Genomic DNA, 22,766 nt, shown 5'->3' on the forward strand with positions numbered 1-22,766 from the left:
TGTTTTCACTCTTTATTCTTGGTGGGGTTGTGCTCAGCGTGCCCCTTGTCAGCACTCTATTCCAGGGCTCCGGTGCTCAGCCCCAGCCCCTGCACCCACCGCGTGGCTCATCTTCACTGCTGCATAGTCTTGCCTGTGTCTCCTGTGGTTTATTGATCCAGCCCAGGGTGAAGAAGCACCTGGCTGGTGTTCGTTCTGGTGCTTTTTCTCTCAAATACGTCACACAACTTACTAAATCTCTTTATAGATATATTTTTAGGAAGTGGCATCTTTTTGCATTTTAGTAGCATTGTCTAATTTCTTAATGACAGTATATAGAAATGCAGTTGACCTTTGTAAGTTAATTTTATATCTGGCAAACAGTAATCTTTTATCAATTCTAATGTTCTGTGTGTAGGTGTATTTGAGTTTTTAAAGAAGTTAATCATATGGCTTATGAATCATGATAGCTTCATGTTTTCTTTCTGTTCTATATATCCATGCTTGGTTTTTTTTTTCCTCCGCTGGCCAAGATTTCCACTGCAGTATTGAATATTAGTGTTGAAGGCAGGCACACCCTGGTGTCATTCCAGTTTTGAAGAAGCCTGCGCCGTTGACTTGGGGTGTTTGCTCCCGGTTTTGTAGATGGCTCGTGTTAAGGCTGGAGCCTTGCTTTGCTCAGGGTTTTAAAGTCCTCAGTGGCTGCTGAGGTTTTACCGCCTCCTTTCCCACTTGTCGTCTGAGGTGAGAATAGGTCTTTGCTCCTTTATTCTGTTGATACAGTGGATTTTATCAGGCGACTTCCGAGTAGGAAGGAGAGTGTGCGTTCCTGAAGTAAACCCAAATTGGCCAGGACGGATGTTTCACTGCCTCACAGGATTAAGAGTGTCAGCATCTCACGTGCTGAACCGCCCAAGGGGGAAGGCTGGCCGCGCTCTAAAGGGACAGACGCTCTGACCGCGTCCGACTCCTCGGCTGCGCTCCGGCACGCAGCTCCATCTGCCGTGCCGAGCGTGCGGTCTGACGACGGTGACAGCGTGATGTGTCGTCTGAAGGTGTTGTTTCTTTTCTGTACTTCAGTTCTGAGCCTGATGAAACGTGTGTGCTTTGCCAGCCCGTCAAGTGACTTGAGCACAGAACGTGGGACAGAAATCCCCATATCTCAAGGAGGTGAGGGTGGAGTAATTCACCACCCAGCGTGGTGCGGCAGCGGCTTCAGAGCGCGTTATTATTAACTGGATTGTAAACCTGCATTCGGTGTATATATTATGTGATGGATGGCTGCCGATTAATCTACGTTTTAGATTTGTTATGGACTCTTATTTTTGTCTCATTCATCAGGTGTTGTAATTCGTTTGGGGGGAGCGTCCCCTCAGTCGTGGTGCGAGCACCTGTGTTATAAATATCTCCTCTTTCTGAGCCCACATGGCTCCTGGATTTCAGGAGATATAAATCCCACAGGTCTTCTCAACACAATCGTATATTTTGTTGTTATTCTCACAGAAATCATCTCCACGGCGCTTGATACGCTGGGAAGTCATGTTGCCGATGCATATGGTTGAATTATGATGCTTTCGCATTTTCGAAATCAGATTTTTTTTTCCCCCAAGTAATCATGAGCACAGCAACGTTTTCAATTTCAATATATTAAATTTTTTAGAATGCAGAACATCTCAGCTCTCCAAGTGCATGGCGTGTCGGCACCCTGGTCCTGCCTTGGAGGCGCGTGAAGGTGGTAATATGTTTGCAGAGTCAGGACAGAAGGAGCTTCCCCACGGGGCCCTCTCGAGCTGCTCCCCGGGGCCCTCTGTGGAGGAACGCTGGGCTTTCAGGGAAAACCTGGCCTGTGCTCAGGTTCCGGAGGCTGGGAATGCCCGGTGCCTTCTCACGTTTTCAGTGCAAGTGGTGCTGGTGATAAGAGTAGCAAGTGTTTTCATGATTGTTGACGAGGGTCAGTTGGTCTGTAGAGAAGGTACTTGGGGAAGAGTTTGAAGTCTGAACTGCGTTTAATGAATTCCTCCTCTCTAACGAAGGTAGACCTCAGGGAATGTCAACAGACCTTTAATAGCAAATATTACCCAGTAAATATTCATCGCTAGGGCCATCTTGTATCATTCCGTGTTCTCATTAAACACGTGCACACACGGAGGGCACGCTTCCTTCACTGGCAAACAGCACTGCTGCTCACGCCCACAGCGCACCGGCTTAGGCGCGAGCTCGCGTCCCGTGTCCGCCCTTCCACGTCTGCTCTTTCCTAAGCTGTCCCGCGTCTACTGACGGCCTCGTGCAAGTCGAGTGCACTGTCCTCACCCTTCCTGTGACAGCTCTTAGTGAAATGCCTGGGTTTTGACACACAGAGCCGTGGGGACTGTGGCCCCTGCAGAAATGCCCGTGGCTGCCTGCTGGGCACGCGATGACCTTGCTGGGCTCCGTTGGCGCGTGTGTGAGCCTGGGGCCCTGATGCCACTGGAGAATCAGCCTGTGGGGCGCTGACTTTGTCCCCGTCACAGGTGGACTCAGGGAGGGTGGCCAGGGGCAGGGCCGTCTGTGGGGACGCTGGACTGTGCAGGGGACACTGAGCTGCTGAGGCCACCTGGTTCCCGCCCCGGGACACCTCTCCTTTCTGGCCTTTAGGCACCTTGTGGGAAGCCGGCCCCATACCCCAGGCTGGCTGGCCCTCGCCCTGGGGCCCCTGTGGCCCCAGAGCTGCCCCCATGAGCCACTGTCCACTGGACCTGGGATGCCAAGCTGACTGTGAGGTGCCCCTTGGAGTGGGGGGCAGGGCTCTCGCTGCTCTGTGGATCCTGCATGCCCCAGCCCAGCCGGCACTCTCCCTCAGCCCCCCTCAGCTGCAGGCAGGTCAGGACTCAGGGCTCCCCTCTGACCTTCCGGATTCTCGCTCCCCGCCATCACCAGGCACGCTGTCTGTGTGGACACCTTCCCTGCTTCATTACACTCAGTGCAGCTTCCCTGGGAGTCCAGACGAGGCTGATCTGTCCATCAGCTTCTGTCCGCCCTCAGCCAGATGCTGCTTCATGTTCTGGGCAGTGGGTGGTCCCACAGTGGGGCTGGAGGGAGTGCGGGGACCAGGGCATGCGCCCGCAAGGGCAGGTGGGGGGCCTGGGACCGCGGGTGGCTTGGTTGGGGTGGATCCAGCTGTGGACCCCTGGTGTCCCCAGCGTGCAGGACAGTTACTGCCAAGAGAGAGGCTGCAGGACGTTTAAGTAAGTGGTTCACCTTTCCTTTCTGTCTCCCTCTTCCGCTCTCAGATGTGTAAATCATGGGAGTCTTTCTTATTCTCTAAATTAATAGCTGTTGTTATAGGGAAATAATATGCAAGACGATGAGAGGCCGTGGGTGCGGCCTCCCGGCTCTGATTACCTGGGGAGGTAGGGGTGCTGCCTGGATAGGTGTCAGGTCAAGGGCACGCGAGCACCAGAGCCAATGGGGATGTTGTTTATGGCGTGGAAGCTGGCGAGGGCTCCGGGCAGCTGTCGGGCCTGTGTGGAGTTGGGGCAGGCGGGCCTGGAGTCAGGGCTTCGAGGAGGATGTGCACACCCGTCCCCTCCACCAGGCACGCTGGTGCTGAGGGGCAGACCCGCGGGCTTTGCCTGGCTCCTCGGCAGGTTCTGTCCACGCCCCTGCTCGACTGGTGGCCGGGAAGGAGGGAGACCTGTGCAGGGCGAGACAGAAGGTCCCCCATGCCGGGGGCTAGGCCGTCTTGCCAAGACTGTGGGCCCTGATTCTCAGCCACGCATGGCTCCGTCTGCCTCTGTTCGCTTTGGAAGGCTCCTCTCTCCTACTGCCGTCCGAGCGGCTTGTCATAAGCATCACAGCCCGTCGCCTCCTCGCTGGTCTCTGTCCACCAGATGCCTCTGGAGCCGATCCCCGCTCCCAGTCTGTCTCCCATCATGGACTCGGAGGGAGGGGCCTTGAGGTCCCGGCTAGTGGGCCTTGCAGGTCTGGAGCATCACCGCTTGATGGAGAAGCAGGATTCGGACGGTGGTCCAGCGACCAGGAGGTGCCTCCAGGTGTTGTCGGTCCAGAGGGACCCGGGACGGGAAGGCCCAGGGACACTGCCGGCCGGGGCCTCACGAGCAGGAAGCCGTCGGCCCTCCCCAGCGGGTGGGGAGGGGGCAGATGGCGGCCCAGCCACCCAGCGGTGTGGCTTGAGCTGGACGCCAGGGCCGGGACCAGCACGGAGGAGGTGGCAGCCTGGTGGGCCCAGTGCAGCTGGGCTTTGGGAGCTGGCGGCAGAGGGTCAGAGCCAGGGCAGCCAGGGCGCGGTGTTGGGGGCGGGGGCCTGGAGCCAGGAGCCTGGAGCCTGGAGCCGGGGAGGCCGTGAAGCCGCGTGTGCGTGCGTGTGCGCATGCGTGTGCGTGGGTGACGACGCGGTGGGGCCCTGGTGAGACGCCTCCTGAATGCAGGTGGAGGATGGTGGGGGGCGTGAGGAGGGGAGGCAGGATGGACTGGGTGTGAGTGGCGAGGAGAGAGGAGCTGAGACGGCGCCAGGGTGGCGGGTCCTCGGACGGCGGCGGGAGCCGGGCTGACGGGGACGCCTGCATCCAAGGGCCGGGAGCGTCCTGCGGTTTAAGGGGGCGTCTGTTGCGTCATTGTGTGTGGAGTCTAAGAAGTGACGCAGATGAATCCATACGTAAAAAAGAAACATCAGACGTGGGACACAGACCTATGGGGACCGAAGGGGGTAGTTAAGGGAGTGATGCGTGAGGAGTGTGCGGTTAAGAGGTGCAGACTCCTGCATGTCAAATAGGTGAGCAACAAGGATTTACTGTTCAGCAGTCGACTGTGTGCAGCATTTTGTAATAAACTGTAATAGGAAATAACCTGAAAAAAATCTATTAAAAAATCGACCACGTTCAGAGACACGAAGGATAAATCGGTGTTTGCCAGAGGAGGCTGGGACGTGAAATGGGTGAAGGGCGTCAGAATAGAATGGACAAGCGGCAGGGCTGGTGCGCAGCCCGGCGACCACAGTGGACGGCATTTACCACCTCTCTGAACGTCGTTAAGAAAATCAGCCTTGGAAGTCCTCGTCACAAGAAAAGAAGTCCTACGGCTGTGTGTGGTGGTGGGTGTTAACCAGACTTACTGCGCCGGTCACCTCGGAATATAGGATTTACAGATATTCAGTCGTTATGCTGACAGCTGGAGCGAATATGCTGTTACCTGTCAGTTGTGAAAAAGCATCTGGTGAGGGAAGCTTAGGGCGTCGGCCATCCCCTCCCTCCCACCTGTCCCTCTGCCCATTCATGCCCATTCACGTGGGCAACCAGCTGCTGACCTCCCCCTGCCCACCTGCCCACCCGTCCATTCCTCTGTCTGCCCCCCCCGCTTCCTGAACTGCCAGGCCAGGTGCCGCTGCGCCTGCTGGCCGAGTCCAGGGCAGCCACACGCAGCGGTTACCCGCGGGGCTGGGAGGCCAGAGAGTGAGTGTCTCTTGTAGGAGCCAGCTTGTGTGGTGGGACTGAGCCCAGGGCTCCAGGACGTTCTTCCATGCTGCTTGTGAGTCTATTAAAAAAAATCAAGATAACTGGAATTTAAAACAGTTGTATTTTATATTAGAGACTGAAAAGTATCGGTAACGTGTGTCCTAAGGATGCACACACTTAAAAAGTTTCTGATGTGTTTGCTTTCTGCTCCACCAGTGTTCACTTTTCTTTCAGATTTTTGAAAGGATACTGTTCATATGGGCCATACGTCATCCTGCCAGCGGATATGTTCAGGGGATAAATGACCTTGTCACTCCCTTCTTTGTAGTCTTCATCTGCGAGTACACAGGTAAGATCACAGCGTGCACGGTGCTTTCTTCTCACAGACATTGAACGTGGACTTCAGTGGCCTGACCATGTTGCTCTGCATAATTACACCGTGCTGAAAATTGCTGTTAATTTTAATGTTATTAATGACGGCCATTAGTAATATTGGAGAACAATAGTTTTATCACTGATGCCCGCTTTGAAAAAGTCCTTAAATCCACATGCTCAGCCACTGAAGACATTGAGATGTGTTTATTATTATTAATATCTTCTTTTAAATAATAAATGAGGAGAAATGTAATATATTCGAGGAGCGTGGTTTTGTGTTAATGGCCACAGAGCACTGGCTTTAATGATTTGGATTTAAATGGCTAAGGTTAAGGTGATAGGCTATTAGTTGGATGTTTTGCTTATAAGCTAAAAACCGAATCCTCTTTAATTGCATTTCTGCAGCATTTATCACTGGTTTGCCTTTGATATACTAGTAGCATTTAATTTTATGGGAATATTAATTACATGCAAAATAATTGGTTTAATGGGCTTTAGGTTGGGTTATACTGTCTCTGAGTATTGCATATTTTTTCTTCCGTTTATGTTGCAGCAGGTAGCCAACTGTAGCGTAACTTTGCCTGGTTTATGTTTCAAGTTTAAAAACCGTTCTGATGATATGTGTGTGAGATCTACTTTTTAATTCATCTGTGGACAGAAATGAAACACCACAGGACGGGTTTACTCTTGAGCGGTAGCGTTTTGTTTAAAACTGGTGTTACTTTGTCTTCACGTGAACCTTCCTGCCTTGGTGTTTGTCATTGTGGTTATTTTTTAGGTTGTGTTTTAGCCATCTCAGTGTTAGGTCCACTTTGGATTCTCGTGTTGCTGTAATCTGAAGAGTGAGGTTGACTTGAGACCAGATGGTCCCCTGACGGCGCCCACTTCTCATCCATTTTGTGGTCCATTTTGTGGCCACCCCTCTCCCATCGCTTGGAGTCTCATGGGAGCCTCTCCGTTGCTAAGCAACCAGTGATCCCGGGCTGCTCCCCCATCATCTGTTCAGCAGGGAGAGGCCGCTCCGAGCCTGCCTGCCTCTCTGTTTCTCGCTTCCTCGTTTGACAGATAATGAAAGTGTTCTTAATGATCCTAGAACAGTAGGAGCTCTGTCAGTAGACTTCAGAGCTGTTAATTGAAAGAAGAAGTTCAACTGAGATGTGATTAGAGAATTGATATTCCATGTTAAATAGACCATTTAATTAATGTGGTAAATAAGTTTGTCCTAACGAGTCTAGCACCAATGTAGGTTGTAAGACCCAAGCGATCCTTGGTGCGTTTGTCTGAATCATCAGCAGGCTGGGATGAAGGGACATGACCGCGATGTTAATTGTCCAGAAGAGAGAAAAGCTGGAGAGAACACTTTGTGTTCAAGTGTTGCCTTCAGGTAAACTCAGAGACTCTTCATGCCGTGAGCACACACAGTCGTGCGCACACACACATATGCACACACACAGGCGCACGCACAGGCCCCCTGGGGCTGCCAGCAGTCAGGTCTCTTCCGGCTCCTCACCCTGCTGTCCCGCTGTTGAAGGACACACGCAGGTGCAGTAGCGCCAGCCCCCGCCTCTGCAAGCATGTGTGGAACAAATCCTCAGCTCCTTGGAAGAAAAGCTACGACCAATCTAGACAGCATGTTAAAAAGCAGAGACCTTACTTTGCCAGCAAAGGTTTGATTAGACAATCAAAGCTATGGTTTTTCCAGTAGTCATGTATGGATGTGAGAGTTGGACTGTGAAGAAAGCTGAGCGCAGAAGAATGGATGCTTTTAGAACTGTGGTGTTGAAGACTCTTGAAAGTCCTTTGGACTGCAGGGAGATCCAACCATTCTGTCCTAAAGGAGATCAGTCCTGAATATCCATTGGAAGGACTGATGCTGAAGCTGAAACTTAGTACTTTGGCCATCTGATAGGAAGAACTGACTTACTAGAAAGGACCCTGATGCTGGGAGAGACTGAAGGCTGGAGGAGAAGGGGACGACAGAGAAATGAGATGGTTGGATGGCATCACTGACTCCATGGACATGAGTTTGAGTAAACTCTGGGAGTTGGTGATGCACAGGGAGGCCTGGCGTGCTGCAGTCCATGGGGTCGCAAACAGTCGGACACGACTGAGCGACTGAACTGAACTAAACTTTGGGATGGAGCCCCTGGTCACGGTTGGGCCCTGGAGGTGTCTGTCACCCCCGAGGGGTGTCTGAGGACGAGAGTCAGGAGAGCTCTGGGGACCTTGGTGGCGGGGGTGGGTGTGCGGGTGGTCCAGATCCAGAGGCTGGAGAAGGCCGCTGAAGCCAGCGGGGGGAAGCCCGAGTGGCTTGTCGCTCCGGGAAGGTGTCACGTGCTGGGAGAAGACAGTGGAGGAGGGCTCAGTGCAGGGGAGCTGGCCGCTTCTCGGGGCTGTGGGCTGGGCAGCAGGGCTGGGTCCCGTGCTTTCCTCTCCAGGCTCCACTGAGCCCAGGGGTCCCGAAGTCTGGGTTTGGCTGGGGGGAAGGAGGCCTCTGTGGCCTTACGCAGCCACGTTTTGCTCTGTCCTCTGTGGGGGCCAGATGCTGCTCTCCCGACACCCCTCGGAGGAGTCTGTGCCTCTGCACTCCCACCAGGCCAGCCTGGGGACGGGGCGCAAGCCCATGGCAGTGCCGGGTGGGAACAGCTGTCTGCGGGGAGTTCCTCTGAGTCTTCGCTGTGTGTTTTATTTATGTAGTTCAGAACATGTTACATAGAAAATTCTGTTTCGCGCCTTTTCCCGTTTAACCTTAGAACATGAGCTTGTCCCTGTAACATTAGCTTGTTCCTGTATTATTAAGAGATCTTGGTAAAGATCGTTTCCACCTCCTGCACAGAATATTCTGTTGAGATAATGTAGCATAATTCATGAAACCCTTCTAGTGTTGTTGGAGTTTTTAAGTTCTTTTCCCCCTAGGCATGGTGCAGTTTTTAAGTATTTTTCAAACAGGGGCTGTCATATTCATTTTAGCAGTGTTAAATCCTATTTAAGATTAAGAACCATTATTCCGTCACCTTGAATCCCACAATTTAAGTAGAGAGGTATATTTTCGTTGAACTAAGTGGTTTCAGCAGAGCAAAACACGAAGCAGCATTCCCACAACCCCACGCCTTTGTCCTGCGTGCTCCTTAAATTTAGAAGCTGCCCTGACCAGCTTGTGTGGACTCGCTGTGGACCAAGTCCTCAGGGTGCCTGGGAGTGGGTCGGCACGTAGGAGGAGCGTTTCACAGCTGATTCTCATCACCAGCATGTGTAAGCTCTGATGGGTTTGATATGGCATTTTCTGGTAAAATAAATCACTCTTGAAAGCTAATACGGAAAGTGGCTGAAATGACAGTGTGTTTCCTTAGGAACATTATGGATACTTTTTTACTGGTGTTGTTGTTTCTCAGCCACTAAGTCACGTGTGACCCTTTGTGACCCCACGGACTGTAGCACACCAGGCTTCCCTCTCCTTCACTGGAGTTTGCTCAGATCCATGTCCTTTGAGTCAGTGATGCTTGTCTAACCGTCTCATCCACTGCTGCCCACTTCTCCTCCTGCCTTCAGTCTTTCCCAGCATCAGGGTCTTTTCCAATGAATTGGCTCTTCGCATCAGGTGGCCAAAGTGTTGGAGCTTCAGCTTCAGTCCTTCCAGTGAATATTCGGGGTTGATTTCCTCTCGGATTGACTGGTCCTATCTCCTTGCCGTCCAAGGGACTCTCAAGAGCCTTCTCCAGCACCACAGTTTGAAAGCATCGATTCTTTATTTTTGCGTTACTGTTTATAAGTCAGCATCTCAAAAGTACAGGTTGTTTTCGAGTAGGTTACTTTTGCCCAGAGAAGACGCTTTAGCATGCATTTCCTGGATACCAGAACGCACTGGGAGTGGATTTAGTGTGGGGTCAGCAAGAGGAGTAAGTCCCCAAACCTGGCTGGGACACAGAGGAGAAGTGCTGAGCGGGTGGGGTCTGCTGTCAGCTGAACAGCTGTGCGGCCATCTTTCTTCCGCCTTATCCACGGTCGGTGTGAACCGGCTCTGAGTGACAGTGAGGGTGAGCTATCGCCGTTTCTTATTGATAAATTACGGTCTTAGAAGCAGTTGTCTACACTTTTCTCTGTTTGCATTTATGTCTTTCCTAATTGCACCTCGTTTTCCCGTGTCTTATATGAACCAAGGCTGCTGCTAAATGCCTCTTTCACTGGCTTCCTTTAGTGTTCCTCACCTAACACACTTCTGCAGTTCACAGCTCATCTCAGAAACATTTTAAAGGTAGAAACGAGAGCATCTGAGTTCAGGATGTTTCCTGTGGCAGTTCTGTTCTGTGTGAGGGAGTGGAGAACAGAGGGCCCTGGAAATGCCAGTGGCTCAGAACCAGAGGGAGGGGCTGCTGGTTTTGCAGCCCCCTGAGGTGACCGTCAGGTGCGCTGTGCTTTCATAGCCCATAACTTGTATGTAGTCAGATTTTCTGTTTAAAAACATCTTGGCGATGATCAAAGTAATGGACTTACACTAAAAATTAAAAAATCAGAAAACTCATTAACAGTATAGCTCCTTGTCTCAGAAGCTGTCATTGGGACATTTTACTAATTTCCTTCTGGTATTTTTGCCAATGTACTTTTTGCATTGCAGCAGTTATATTATGCATGCACATTTTAGTACTGCTTTTTGTTTTAATTTCTAAGCATTTCCCAGAGTCATTAAGCTTTTTTAAAAAACGTCTTTCTAGAACATAGTGACATACTCCTTCCAATAATGTGTAGGAAACGCAGACAGAAGATCAACAAAGGAGCAGAAAGAAAACTGAGCGCCTGGAAATCACTGGCCCTCAGAGAGGTCTGCAGAGCCCCCATCGTGGCAGGATCCCATCTTCCCAAGTGCACGCGCAGCGCTGTCCAGCGTAGACCATATGCTAGGCCATAAAGCAAGCATCAGTGCATTTGAAAGGGTAGAAATCATATAAATTGTGCTCGGATCATACAGACATTAAGTTAGATATCAGTTAACAGAAGAAAATGTGACAAATATGTGAAAATTTTAGAATACAGTTGTAAAGAAGCAATGAGGCAAAGAAGAAGTCACAGCATACGGAGACTTAGGGGAGGCAGCTAAAGCACTGCTCCAAGAGGTATTCACATTAAAGAGAGCATCTCAAGGCATTAACTTGAGTTTTCAATTTCAGAAACTAGGAGAAGAAGAGCGAATTAAAGGCAAAACAAACAGGAGGTGGGAAATAAAGGCTAGAACAGAAATAAATGAAGTAGGGAATAGAAAAGCCGTAGAGAAAACGCAACAAAACCAAAGCTGGTTCTTCAAAGAGGGCAACAAAACGCTGGTCAACCTTTGGCTAGATTGACCTGGAAAAAAGGGAAGAAGGCTCAGATCACTAAAGTTATGAGTGGTTTCAAAAATAAATGGCATTAAGGAAATGCTGTGAATAACTCTCTAAATTAAATTAGGATGTAGATGAAATGGAGATGCTCCTAGAAAGGCACGGATTTCCACAACTGACTGTGATGGTTAATGTTGTATAAATTTGGCTAGGCTGTGGTGCCCACTTGTTTGGTCAAACACCAGTCCAGATGCTGCTGTGAAGGTATATTTTGATGTGGTTAACATATACATTAGTCGTCTTTGAATAAAGCAAATTACCCTGCATAATGTGGGGGTGGGCCTCATGTAATGAATTGAAGGCCTTAAGAGCAAAGATGGAAATTTCCTGAAGAAGAAGAAGAGGAAGAAATTCTCCTTACAACATAGGAATCCTGCCCGAGTTTCTAGCTTGCTGACCTGGTCTACAAATTTCAGACTTGCCAGTCCTCATAATTGTGTAAAGCTATATCTTAAAATAAGTTTCTGTGTCTCAGTATAATATAATGTTTATTATAATTTATTTATCAATATTTATATGGATGTATAAATATAAGAGCAATGTATGTAAGAGATTAAAGGAGTAATTTAAAAAATCCCCACAAAGAAGAGCCTTGGATTAGCTGACTTCATTGGTGAATTCTGACAAATATTTAACAAAGAATTAGCATCACTCCTTCACATACTGTTACAAAAAGAGGAGAGAGGAAATAACTTTCAGTTCATTCTCCTAGGCCATTATTATCCTGATACCAAAACGAGACAAAGATCACAAAGAGAGAGCACATGTAACAAGCGTCAGTGAAACACTGAGGAACGGAATGCAGCAGACATGCAAAGGGGTCATGCATCAGACAGACGGGGTTCATCTCGGGACTCAAGGCTGGTTCAACGTGGGGAACGCAGTCAGTGTGACACTCTTTCCTAACAGAATAAAGGACAGCGCAACACAGTCATCTCAGTTGATCCAGAAAAAGCATTTGACGTAATCCAACACCGTCCTGATAAAAAGCACTCAAAACACTGAGGCCAGAGGAGCGACCTCTCTGACAAAGAGTGCGTGAAGACCCCACGGTTACTCACGCTTAACGTGGAAGACCGAGCATTTTCCTCTTAGGCTCAGGAGCAAGACACGGAGGTCTGTGTTCTCCACTGGTATTCAAGCCCGTCCTGGTTGACAGAGTTAGCAAAAAAAAGGAAGCGGAGGCACTGAGAGTGGGAATGAAGAAGTGAAACTCTCTCCCACTGCAGATGACATCATCTGTATATAGGAAATCCAAAGGAATCCGTTAAAAAATTATGAAAGCCAATAAACAAGCCCAGCAAGGTTGTCAGATACAAGATCAAGACAGAAACACCAGTTGTATTTCTCCACACTTGCAATGGACCATCAAAAAAAGGAAGTATGAAAACAATTCCATTTATGATACTGTCGAAATGAATAAAATGACATAAATTTAGCAAAAAAGTACAGTATTTATTCTAAGAACTACAAAACACTGTGGAAAGATGTTAAAGAAGGTTTACATAAATGGAACAAGGAGATCAAACCAGTCCATCCTAAAGTCAAACCTGAATATTCATCAGAAGGACTGATGCTGAAGCTGAAGCTCCAACACTTGGGCCACCGATGCGAAGAGCCTACTCATTGGAAAAGACCCTAATACTTGGAAAGATCGAGGGCAGGAGAAGAGGGTGACAGAGGATGAGATGTTTGGATGGCATCTCTGACTCAATGGACATGAATTTGAGCAAACTCCAAGAGATGGTGAAGGACAGAGAAGCCTGGCGTGCTGTAGTCCATGGGGTTGCAAAGAGTGGGATGTGACTTAGCCACTGAACAACAACAAATAGATGGAGAGACCTCTCTTGTGGTGGATTGGAGGACTTGGTGGTATTAAGACGGCAGATCTCCCCAAACTGATCTAAAGATTCAGTGTACTCCCTATTAGAACTGTAGCAGAAATTGACAAGTTTATCTTTAAATTCATATTTAAACTCAAGAGACCCAGAATAGCCAAAACAATCTTGAAACAGAATGAAGTTGGAGGATTCACATTTCCTGATATCAAAATTTACTGCCAAACTACAGCAATCAGGAAAGTGTCATTCTGGCTTGTGGATGGACATGGCCATCAGTAGAACAGAATTGAGAGTCTAGAAATAAATCTTCATTTTTATGGGCAGTTGATCTTTGCCAGTGATGCCAGGGCAGCTCAGTGGAGAAATGGTCTTTTTCAACATTTGGTGCTGGGGCAGTGAGATTGTTGTACAGTTGGTAAGTCGTGTCGGACTCTTTGCAACTCCATAGAGTGCAGCCCTCCAGGCTCCTCTGTCCATGGGATTTTCCAGGCAAGAACACTGGGGTGGGTTGCCATGCCCTCCTCCAGGGGATCTTCCCAACCCAGGGATCAAATGCAAGTCTCCTGCATCGGCAGGTGAGTTCTTTACCACAAGTCACCAGGGAAGCCCGGAACAATTAGATATTGACATGCAAAGTTCCATCCTTGCCTCTCACCATACATAAAAGTAAAATGAGTCATGGACCTAAATGTAGGAGCTGAAACTATTAAAGTCTCACAGTGAAGCCCAGCAGTAAGTCTTCATGGCCTTGGATTACGCCATGGCTTCTTAGATGTGACACCAAGAGCAAAAAATGCCCCCCAAAAAACAGGTGAACTGGACTCTGTGGACATGAAAACTTCGTGCTGTAGACGATACTCTCAAGGGAGGAGACCTTTGCAGAATGGGAGAAATTACAAAGAACTGTTCTAAATCAGTAAGACAATCTGATTTTAACAAAGGGGCCAAGTATTTGAGTAGACATTTCTGCAAAGTAATGGCCAATGAGCATGACAAGGTACTGGACATCATTAATCCTTAAGGAATGCAAACCAGCAAAGTCACACCCCGTAGGATGTTGGAAATCAGAGGAACAGGAGCAACTGTCAGCACGGATGTGGAGGAATCTGAAACCCCATGTGTTGCTGGGGGCCTGTCCAGCTGGCCCAGCAACTTTGGCCGACAGCCGGGCACTTCAGCAGAGGGGTAAGCCTGGCGTTACTGTGCGACCTGGCCGAAGCCTGCTGTGAGTGTTCCCGGGAGCCTTGTTCGTCGCAGCCCGCAAAGCCCAAAGCCCGGCCCGAGTGCCCAGCAGCTGGTGCAGCTGTAAATGAAGGGTGGTCTGCCCGCGCAGGGGAGTATTGCTCCGCAGTGAAGGGGAGCGGCGGGCTGAGACGCTGTGAAGCGGAGGGCCCTTGGAAACGTGAGGCCACATAGTGTGCGATCCACTCGTGGGAAGTGTCCAGGGTCGGCAGGTAGGCGGGGACAGAAGGTGGCTGAGAACAGACCCCTGCCTGTGGCTTGGGAACAGAGCTGGGGGCGCATGGGGGTTGACCTGCGGGTGTGGGGTGTCTTTTAGGAGGGACCCCATGTCCTGAAATCAGGCTCCAGTGACTGACTGCACACTCAGTGCCTGTGCTGAAAACCGCTTTGCCTGGCCGAACCGCGTGGTGTGTGAGCTGTACCTCAGCAAAGTGAAAGTGCCAGTCGCTCGGTCGTGTCCGACTCTTTGTGACCTCATGGACTGCAGCCCACCAGGCTCCTCTGTCCGTGGGATTTTCCAGGTTAAGGATACTGGAGTGGGTGGCTATTTCCGTCTTCACGGGATCTTCCTGACCCAGGGATCGAACCCTGGTCTCCTGCACTGCAGGCAGGTTCTTCACCGCCTGAGCCACCAGGAAGCCCAGGAAGTCCCTCAGGACGGCTGTTGTGGAGACGGCAGAGGCCTGTCTTCATCCCCGTGGCTGGTACACTACGGACCACAGGCCAGGGCGCTTAGAGGAGCGGGGTTTGTCTCTCAGAGTTCTGGCGGCTGGCAGGCTGGGCGTCTGCGGTTGGGGTGGCATGGTCTCATTCTGGGGGCCTCTGCCTGGTCTGTAGCCCGCGTCCTTTCCGGATAGGGGGGCAAGGGGGCTCTGCGGGGTCTCCTGTGTGAGGACACTAGTCCCATTCATGAGGGTCCACCCACACGACCTGCTCAAGGCCCTGCCTCCTGACCGCATCCTCCTGGGGTGAGGATTTCAGCATGTGCATTTTGAGGGGACCCAGACACCCGGCCCACTGTCCACTGTGAGCTGGCACCGCATCGGGGCAGTTTTCCCTGGGTGCAGGTTTGCGCGGTCCCCACTTTTTCACTGTCCTCGAGAGCACGCGTAGTGTTTCCCGACGTTCTAGACGGCATCTTGGGTTGTTTTCTTGACATGCAGTCTTAGAAGAGGCAGGAGGCGTTACTGGCTCAACCGTGGGTGTTTTTCAGTCTTGCTGTTTGCCAGGAGGATGTCTGACCGTCTCTCTGCGGCCCCGTCAGAGACGCCGTCTCGCCCTGGCTGGGGGGTGCCCCGAGCACTGTCGCCACGTCTGCGTCTGTGTGCCCCCGAGCGCGTGCCACTCCTTTGTGGATCCGTCCGGGTCTGCCTGTGAGGCTGTTCCAACGGGGTCAGGGCTCTACGACGGTAAAGGACTGGGGGGATCAGCCGAAGGGCCAGGAGCAATTAGACGCTCTCCAGTGTGACGTCTGCGTTTGCAGCCTGCGGGAGCCGTACTCAAGAGGCCTAATTGGGAGCTTGGCAAAGACGAGTGTGTGTGTGTGTGTGTGTGTGTGTGCTAGTGAAACAACGCTGCCTTGTTGCCTGGTGGCTGCAGTCCTCTCCTCTACACACACTGTTGTGCTGAAGCAGGTGTTTAGCCAGCACTCCCTTCTAGAAGACACTGCCAGGGCTGTTTGTTCCCGGTCCCTGAGGCGCATGCTGGCCTGTTTGGAATGCCGCGGAGGTGGAATCAGTTGAGGTGGTTTTGTGGAAACTCGGTCCGCGTGTGCTCACGGAACACGCGTTGGTATCAGTCAGGTCTCTGCTCCCCTTTCCTGCGGAGGAAGACCCTGGTGTCTCTTATGAACCAGGAGGTGAAACCTGCATCCAGTCGTCAGCCACCCAGAAGGAAGGCCTGTCCCCTCTCTGGCCTGTGGGCCTCCTTCTGGACCTTGCTTTCCGTCAGCTTGACCCGGTGTGTCCTCACCTCGCTCCCCGCCCAGACTGTGTGGGTCTGCGGTCTTTCCCTGCATCTCCAGACTGCAGCCCCCGACGTTTGAGGAGCGCACGCTCTCTGTGCCGAGGGGCTGTTGGGCGCGTTAATCTCCTAGGACTTGGGGCTGCAGTGCCCCGGGTCCGCGGGTTCGTCCGTCTTTCTCTCCCTGTGCTTAGATGACAGCCCCCCTTCCTTGGAGCTGCAGCCACTGCCTAGCGTGGGGGGCGTAGGACTGTGGGGTAAAGAAGGGGCTCTCCCCGACCCCCGCCCTAACTCCCCTGAGCTGCGTTTATGATTTAATTAACTCCGCTGTGCGTTTCTTCTCATTTCTAACAGCAGCCTTCGTGACGGAGACATTACTGCTTTGAATTTAGGAGAGAGGAGATGTGCAGAGGTTAAGCGTCTTGCCAAGGTCCTGGCGTTCCAGGTCCAGACTGTTCTGCTTGGGCATCCAGGCGGCAGCTCTGCCCCCGGACGCCTTCCTGAGCTGCCGGCCTGGCTCTGCTTGAAGCCCTGAGCCCCCCGATCACGTGACTGTCGTGCCCGCTGCTGGTAGTGAAGTCAAGGATTAATTTCCCCAATTTGTAGCTGTGCTTTGCGACACGCCGCCGAAGCACTTTCGCACGTTCAGATATGATCCCTGAGGCCGAGGTGGTAGAATTTTATCCTCGTTAATTGGGACCCTTTGTACAGCCTTTCAAAATCCTTTCACCAGAGAACAAGTTCTATTTCCTTCCCACTGAAGTGCAGTTTCACATCTTTTCCCCCTGATTCATTTCCTTTCTTTTAAATGGTTTCTCTTCATTTCCTGTTTTAAGTTGCTGTCCTTGCTGAAGTGGTCCTGGCTCTGGCTAAGAGGAAAAAACTAACAAATTAACAAAAACATTAGTGGGATCCCTTCCCTTTTTACCCTCCTGACATACCATGCCAGGTAATCTGACATCTGGAAACTTCAGCAGTTGAGCACAAGGTCTTTGAAAACGTTTGAATTCATCTAAGTCACAGGAAGTGATATGGAATACGGATGCGAGTTGGACCGTAGACAAGGCTGAGCACCGAAGAATTGATGCTTGTGAACTGTGGTGTGGAGAAGACTCGTGAGAGTCCCTTGGACTGCAAGGAGATCCAACCAGTCCATCCTAAAGGAGATCAGTCCAGAATATTCATTGGAAGGACTGATGCTGAAGCTGAAGCTGCAATACTTTGAGTACCTGATGCCAAGAGCCAACTCATTGGAAAAGACCCTGGTGCTGGGAAAGATTGAAGGCAGGAGGAGAAGGGGGTGGCAGAGGATGAGATGGTTGGATGGCATCACTGACTCAATGGACATGGGTTTGAGCAAGCTCTAGGAGAGTGAAGGGTGGGGAGCCTGGCATGCTGCAGTCCATGATGCTGCAAAGAGTTGGACACGACTGAGCAACTGAACAACGTAGCAAGTCTTGGAAGGCCGACTGGGAGGGTGGCTGGTCCTCCGAGCTCGCAGTGGCGGTGGTCACGCCTGTGAGGTGGTCACGCCTGTGAGGTAGTCATACCTGTGAGGTGGTCACGCCTGTGAGGAGTGGTGCCAGCCCTGGATCCTCTCCCCAGAAAGACCCAGCCCCACACTTGGCAGCGCTCCAGAATTTCACGACCCCTGTTTCCTGGGCCTGGGTTCAGAATCCCTGTGTGATAATCAGAGTCCTGCAGAGGAGTGTGGCCTGAATTGAGGGCTTTGCCATTTACCCTTGAAGAGCCTCATCCTTTCTCCCCACAAGCTCTCGCTTTCTTTTCAAATTTTTATCTTTCACTGTTTGAGAATCAGAAATTTGCAGATATTTCTTATATAGCACATACCATTACCCATCTTCATTTTTTTTGGCCTTTTTAAATGTTTCTCTTTTACCGAAGGTTACTGTTAAATTACCAAAACCGTTTTCAGATCATCTTTTGTTTTGTTAACATCAATTTAACAAATCCAGACACACATGTGTCTTTGTGGCCAGGCCGTATGCTTGTTCCCCTGGAAGTACCGTGTGTTACCGGAGCTGTTGGTGCAGCGTCAGAGCCTCCTGAAAGGGAGGGGGCTCCTCTCTGCGCTGGCTTCTGGCCTGTGAAGCCTGGATGGGGAGCGTCGGTGAGACCCCACCATGCACAGTGCGCTGGCTGAGGGGCGGCCGTAGCAGGGAAGCTGGGGCACCCAGCTCTGCTGTGGGGAGGTCTGTGGCCAAGACCCGAGCTCAGCCCTGCATGTGGGGGCCCAGCGCCCGACACGTGAAGGTTTTGAGTGACCGGGGGTGTGGTCATGAGCACCCCGAGGAGCTTGATTTCAAGGCACAGTCCGACCTGTTCCTGACCGTTGCATGTTCTACATTACTTTTATTTTACCCACAGACATTTCATTAGAATCTTAAACAATCGCCAGCCTTTGGTTTTGAGAGCCTTGTGATGTATTATTCTCTGATCTGTTGTTTCCTTTGTATTTCCAATTCAGTGTTACACCTTGGGAGACAAGCCCTGCTTTCAGACAGATTCATCGTTAAGGAATGCCTTATTTGATGTTAGGCGGTTTCTTTGCTGACTCACGCGTGCAACTGTTTGTGAGTTTTCAGAAAGCGCACGTGCTCCGCTAGTCAAAGTGAAACTGTATTAGTGGGAACAGCTACCACTGTTCACGAGTTCACTGCGTCGGACAGCCCATCATCACAGCCAATCCTGGAAAACCCGCTTTTCCGATGAGCACGGGGGTGCGAGGCCCCCTATCGAGTGATTGGCGTATCCAGGCCTGCTGACCCAGAACTTTGCTGCTGATCAGAGAAGAGTAAGAGACAGACCGGTTAGGGATTCGGCCGTGGTGTCGGACTGTGTTTGCATCTTTGCAGTGCTTTCCCTGAGCGATGCTGATTGAGCGATGCTGGTCTGCAGGGGTTTTTGGTTCCCTTCCCTCCAGTTTAGGTGTAAGTGTTGCCATTGCTTCCTGAAGGGAACGGGGAGGTTTCCTTTCCCTTTCTGTGGCCCCGCCCCGCCCCCCGCATCCTGAAGCCCCCTGGAGCTGGAAGGAGTGCAGAGTGCGAGCCAGGATGGGGTGGGAAGGCTTGGGCAGCCATGGTGTCAGCGTAGTGGTTTTTTTAAATATTCATGTATTTATTTGGTCGCCTGAGGTCTTGGTTGTGGCTGTGGGACCCTCCTCGTGGCACGCAGGCTGCAGAGTGCGTGGGCTCGGTAGTTGCGCGTGTTGGGTCTAGTCCTTGGCCGGGGATTGAACCGGGCCCCCTGCGTTGGGAGTGTGGAGTCTTAGCCCCTGGACTTCCAGGAAGGCCCGTGTAGTTTTATTCTCCCCTTCTCCTTGCCCTGTGGTGTTTGGAGAGGAGATGATGGGAGACGGGCAGTCGGGGTGGGTGCCATCGTTTGGTGTTGGAGAGGAGACGTTGGGGATGGGCAGTCGGGGTGGGTGCCATCGTTTGGTGTTGGAGAGGAGGCGTTGGGGGACGGGCAGGCGGGGTGGGTGCCATCGTTTGGTGTTTGGAGAGGAGACGTTGGGAGACAGGCAGTCGGGGTGGGTGCCATCGTTTGGTGTTGGAGAGGAGACGTTGGGAGACGGGCAGTCGGGGTGGGTGCCATTGTTCGCAGCTACGTGCACGTCCTTTTTCCAGAATCTTTATCTTCTGCCTGAGACGTGTCAGCCCTCCACTCCTCTCTCTGAACCGCTCGTGTCCACTCCGTCTAGCGGGTGACATTTTTTTTCAGCACCGTTTTCTCCACGAAGCAGCATAGGCCAGGCCCGAGTCCCGCCCAGGCCCCTCTGCGTGGCGGGCAGAGGCAGGTGGCTGTCGAAGGCAGTCAGATGGGCACGGCCTTGCGCGGCCCCCTTGCCCGGGGCTTTCTGCAGCCCCTCACAGGCAGCTCGGGGCTCACGGGGGCTTGAAGTCGGGGGTGTGGAGGCCAGGCAGGCAGAGCGGAGAGTACGGACCTTCCCGTCGGGTCGGGACATATGTCGGTCAGCCTCTCGGCTCGGCGGAGAGTCGCTGGATAAAGAACAGAGCGTGAAGCGGGCCTGGGTCATGGCCCTCTTGCGGGAGTGGACCCCAGCCAGCAGGGCAGAAAATTAGCCTTGAGCGTTACTGACCGACCAAGACTGTACTTCTCCAGCTGGGCCTAAAGAGCCATCAGCTTTAAACTCCAAGTAAGAGCAGTTATTGACCGAGAGCTAGACAGACAGACACTCCTCACAGACTCTCTGACTAGAATCAGGGACGGTCTGACATTTGCCAAGGGCTGGGAGTGAGCAGGCGTTCTCAAGACGAATGTTCTACCCGCGCGAGCCCAGCGTTGGGCTTTCCTGGTCCATTCTATCTTGCTGCTACTATATAGGTCCCTTGAATCTTTTTATAAATCTGAGATACATTGTCAGATCATAATGATGTTAATTTCTTTCTGTAGCTTAAAATATTTTGCTCTTGTGTCATCCCAGGTATTATTATATCGTTACTCATCAGTCATTCCTAAATGTGGTTAAAAAAAGGGCTTAGATGATACCAGAATGAAAGAATGGGAGATGGACTCATCGGGAAGAATGTAATAGAGAAATAAGCAGCTCCTTCTGTGAGCTCCTTCAATTTGCTTATTGTGTTTTCCAAATGATTGCTTATCAAAGATAAGGAGTCTGGAGACATTTTTTTGAACATAGTAGAGAATTTAGGATTGTTTATTTTTCACTCATGATGACGAGAAGAGGAAAGCCGGCAGAGGAGACGCGTCCCCATTATTAGATGAACAGGAGATGGGCACGGGGGGAGGCAGCTCTCTCGAGGCTGATGACGACGGGGACAGTGGTCGTACGAAGATTCTCAGACGGCGCGTCTGCAGCTGCAGGTGTCTCAGATGGATTTCCCGTCTCAGGCATCAGCGACGCACGGCGTCCTTCTAAGGACATGAAGGAAATGTGGCTCCCCCTCCAACTGGTCGTCTGGCAGGAAGGCCTCTAGCACGCCAGACTTTGCGACAAGAATGTGGCGCATCCCCCACTCGCCAGAAAGGGAGGATGTTTGTGGACCCGATTTGGGTATGAACGGATAAATGCTGAAGGCAGGCGCGTCTGCAAGAGGTGATTGGAACGCAGGCCGCCCTGCGCGGTTCACGGTGAATATCAGTGAAGGGGCCATCTCTTCTGTTGTGTGTGTGTTTCTTTTCCTTTTAACTTTGTGTTAGGTGTCTTCCCCTTTCTCTATGGGCTTCCCAGGTGGCTCACTGGTAGAGAATCCACCTGCCAATGCAGGAGACGTGGGTGGGGTTTAATCCCTGGGTCGAGGAGGTCCCCTGGAGGAGGAAATGGCAACCCACTCCAGTGTGCCTGCCTGGGAAATCTGATGGACAGAGGAACCTGGCGGGCTACAGTCCACCGGGGTCGCGTAAGAGTCGGATGAGACTCAGCAACTAAACAATAAAACCAGAATCCCTTCTTTGTAAAGACATCCCCTGACCTGTGAAGGCCCCCATGTCACCACCGCTGTGTGTGTCTTTGGGTGAGTGTCCGGGCTCCTCCAAGGGTTTGGGCAGTGTCTGCTGTGGCTGCTGTCTTCCAGCAACTTAGCTTAGCCATTAGCGTCAGATGTCTGAGTTTTTTGCTTCAGTAGCAAGAATTGAATAATATTCAAGAAGGCTCCAGACTACATTAATATTTAAGAGCCTCTGTGAATCCAGGAAGTGACCATGAAGGCCTTGCAGTTCTAATGTATACAACATGCGTCCATCAGGGGGGCGGCCGTGTGCTTAGCTCCCTATCTGCAGAGCTTTATTCTGGGGCAGCGCGTCTGGCTCCCAACGCTGAGCCTGCCACCTCCCTAAGGTGTTCTTGCTGGGAAATCACACTTTCTGTCACCTTGCTGTCCTAAACAGATCTGTGTCCTGAATAGAAAGGAAAATAAGTGTGATTACTTGTGAAACTGCCTTAAGGGGCAGCGAGTTACAGGGAAGAAATGAAGTCTTGGTCATCGGTCCCCTCGGTTCAGGGCCACGTGTTGTCGGGAAGGTTGGTGTGGGCTGGCTGCTGAAGGGGGAGCGGTGTCCGTCCACCCGGCCCGGTGGATGGAAGAGCGTCGTGCTCCTGGGACCGGGTGGACGTGAGCTCGAGTGGCGGGGGCAGCCGGGACAGCTTTGAGCAGGAGCCGGAGGACCTGTGCCAGAGAGCCGATGGTTGTTCACGTTGTGATGGGGAGGGGCACTCGGAAGGGATCTGCCGCTCCCCGCTTGGCTCGTGCCACCCCCAGCCTCCCTGCCACATCCATCACGTGCAGTTCACGGGCCTCGCACCCACCTGGCAGGGCCCACCCCAGAGGTCTTCTTCACCAGGGACAGAAAGCGGCTGTGTCCCCCCTCCATCTGCTTAAGCGGAAACTGACTCAGGAGGTGCCGTGGTCTGCAGCTGTGGCTTGAAACGCTCAACTGTCAAAGACTTCAGTTCAGTTCTGTCCCTCAGTCGTGTCCGACTCTTTGCGACCCCATGAATCACAGCACGGCCAGGCCTCCCTTTCCATCACCAACTCCCGGTGTTC

At 51.6% G+C, this 22,766-nt stretch overlaps 1 protein-coding gene across 2 annotated transcripts in view; it reads left to right on the forward strand.

Annotated features, from left to right (window-relative positions):
- The window catches only part of TBC1D22A (TBC1 domain family member 22A), a 260,368-nt gene that overhangs the window by 110,764 nt on the left and 126,838 nt on the right, over positions 1 to 22,766 (forward strand). For both annotated transcript variants that reach the window (XM_070790591.1, XM_019961997.2), the window contains exon 8: positions 5,664 to 5,778. In XM_070790591.1, coding sequence (XP_070646692.1) covers positions 5,664 to 5,778 — 115 coding nt within the window. The remainder of the gene's footprint in view (positions 1 to 5,663; positions 5,779 to 22,766) is intronic.

The sequence above is a fragment of the Bos indicus genome, chromosome 5, assembly GCF_029378745.1.
Source record: "Bos indicus isolate NIAB-ARS_2022 breed Sahiwal x Tharparkar chromosome 5, NIAB-ARS_B.indTharparkar_mat_pri_1.0, whole genome shotgun sequence".
In the NCBI taxonomy this organism is placed as follows: domain Eukaryota; kingdom Metazoa; phylum Chordata; class Mammalia; order Artiodactyla; family Bovidae; genus Bos; species Bos indicus.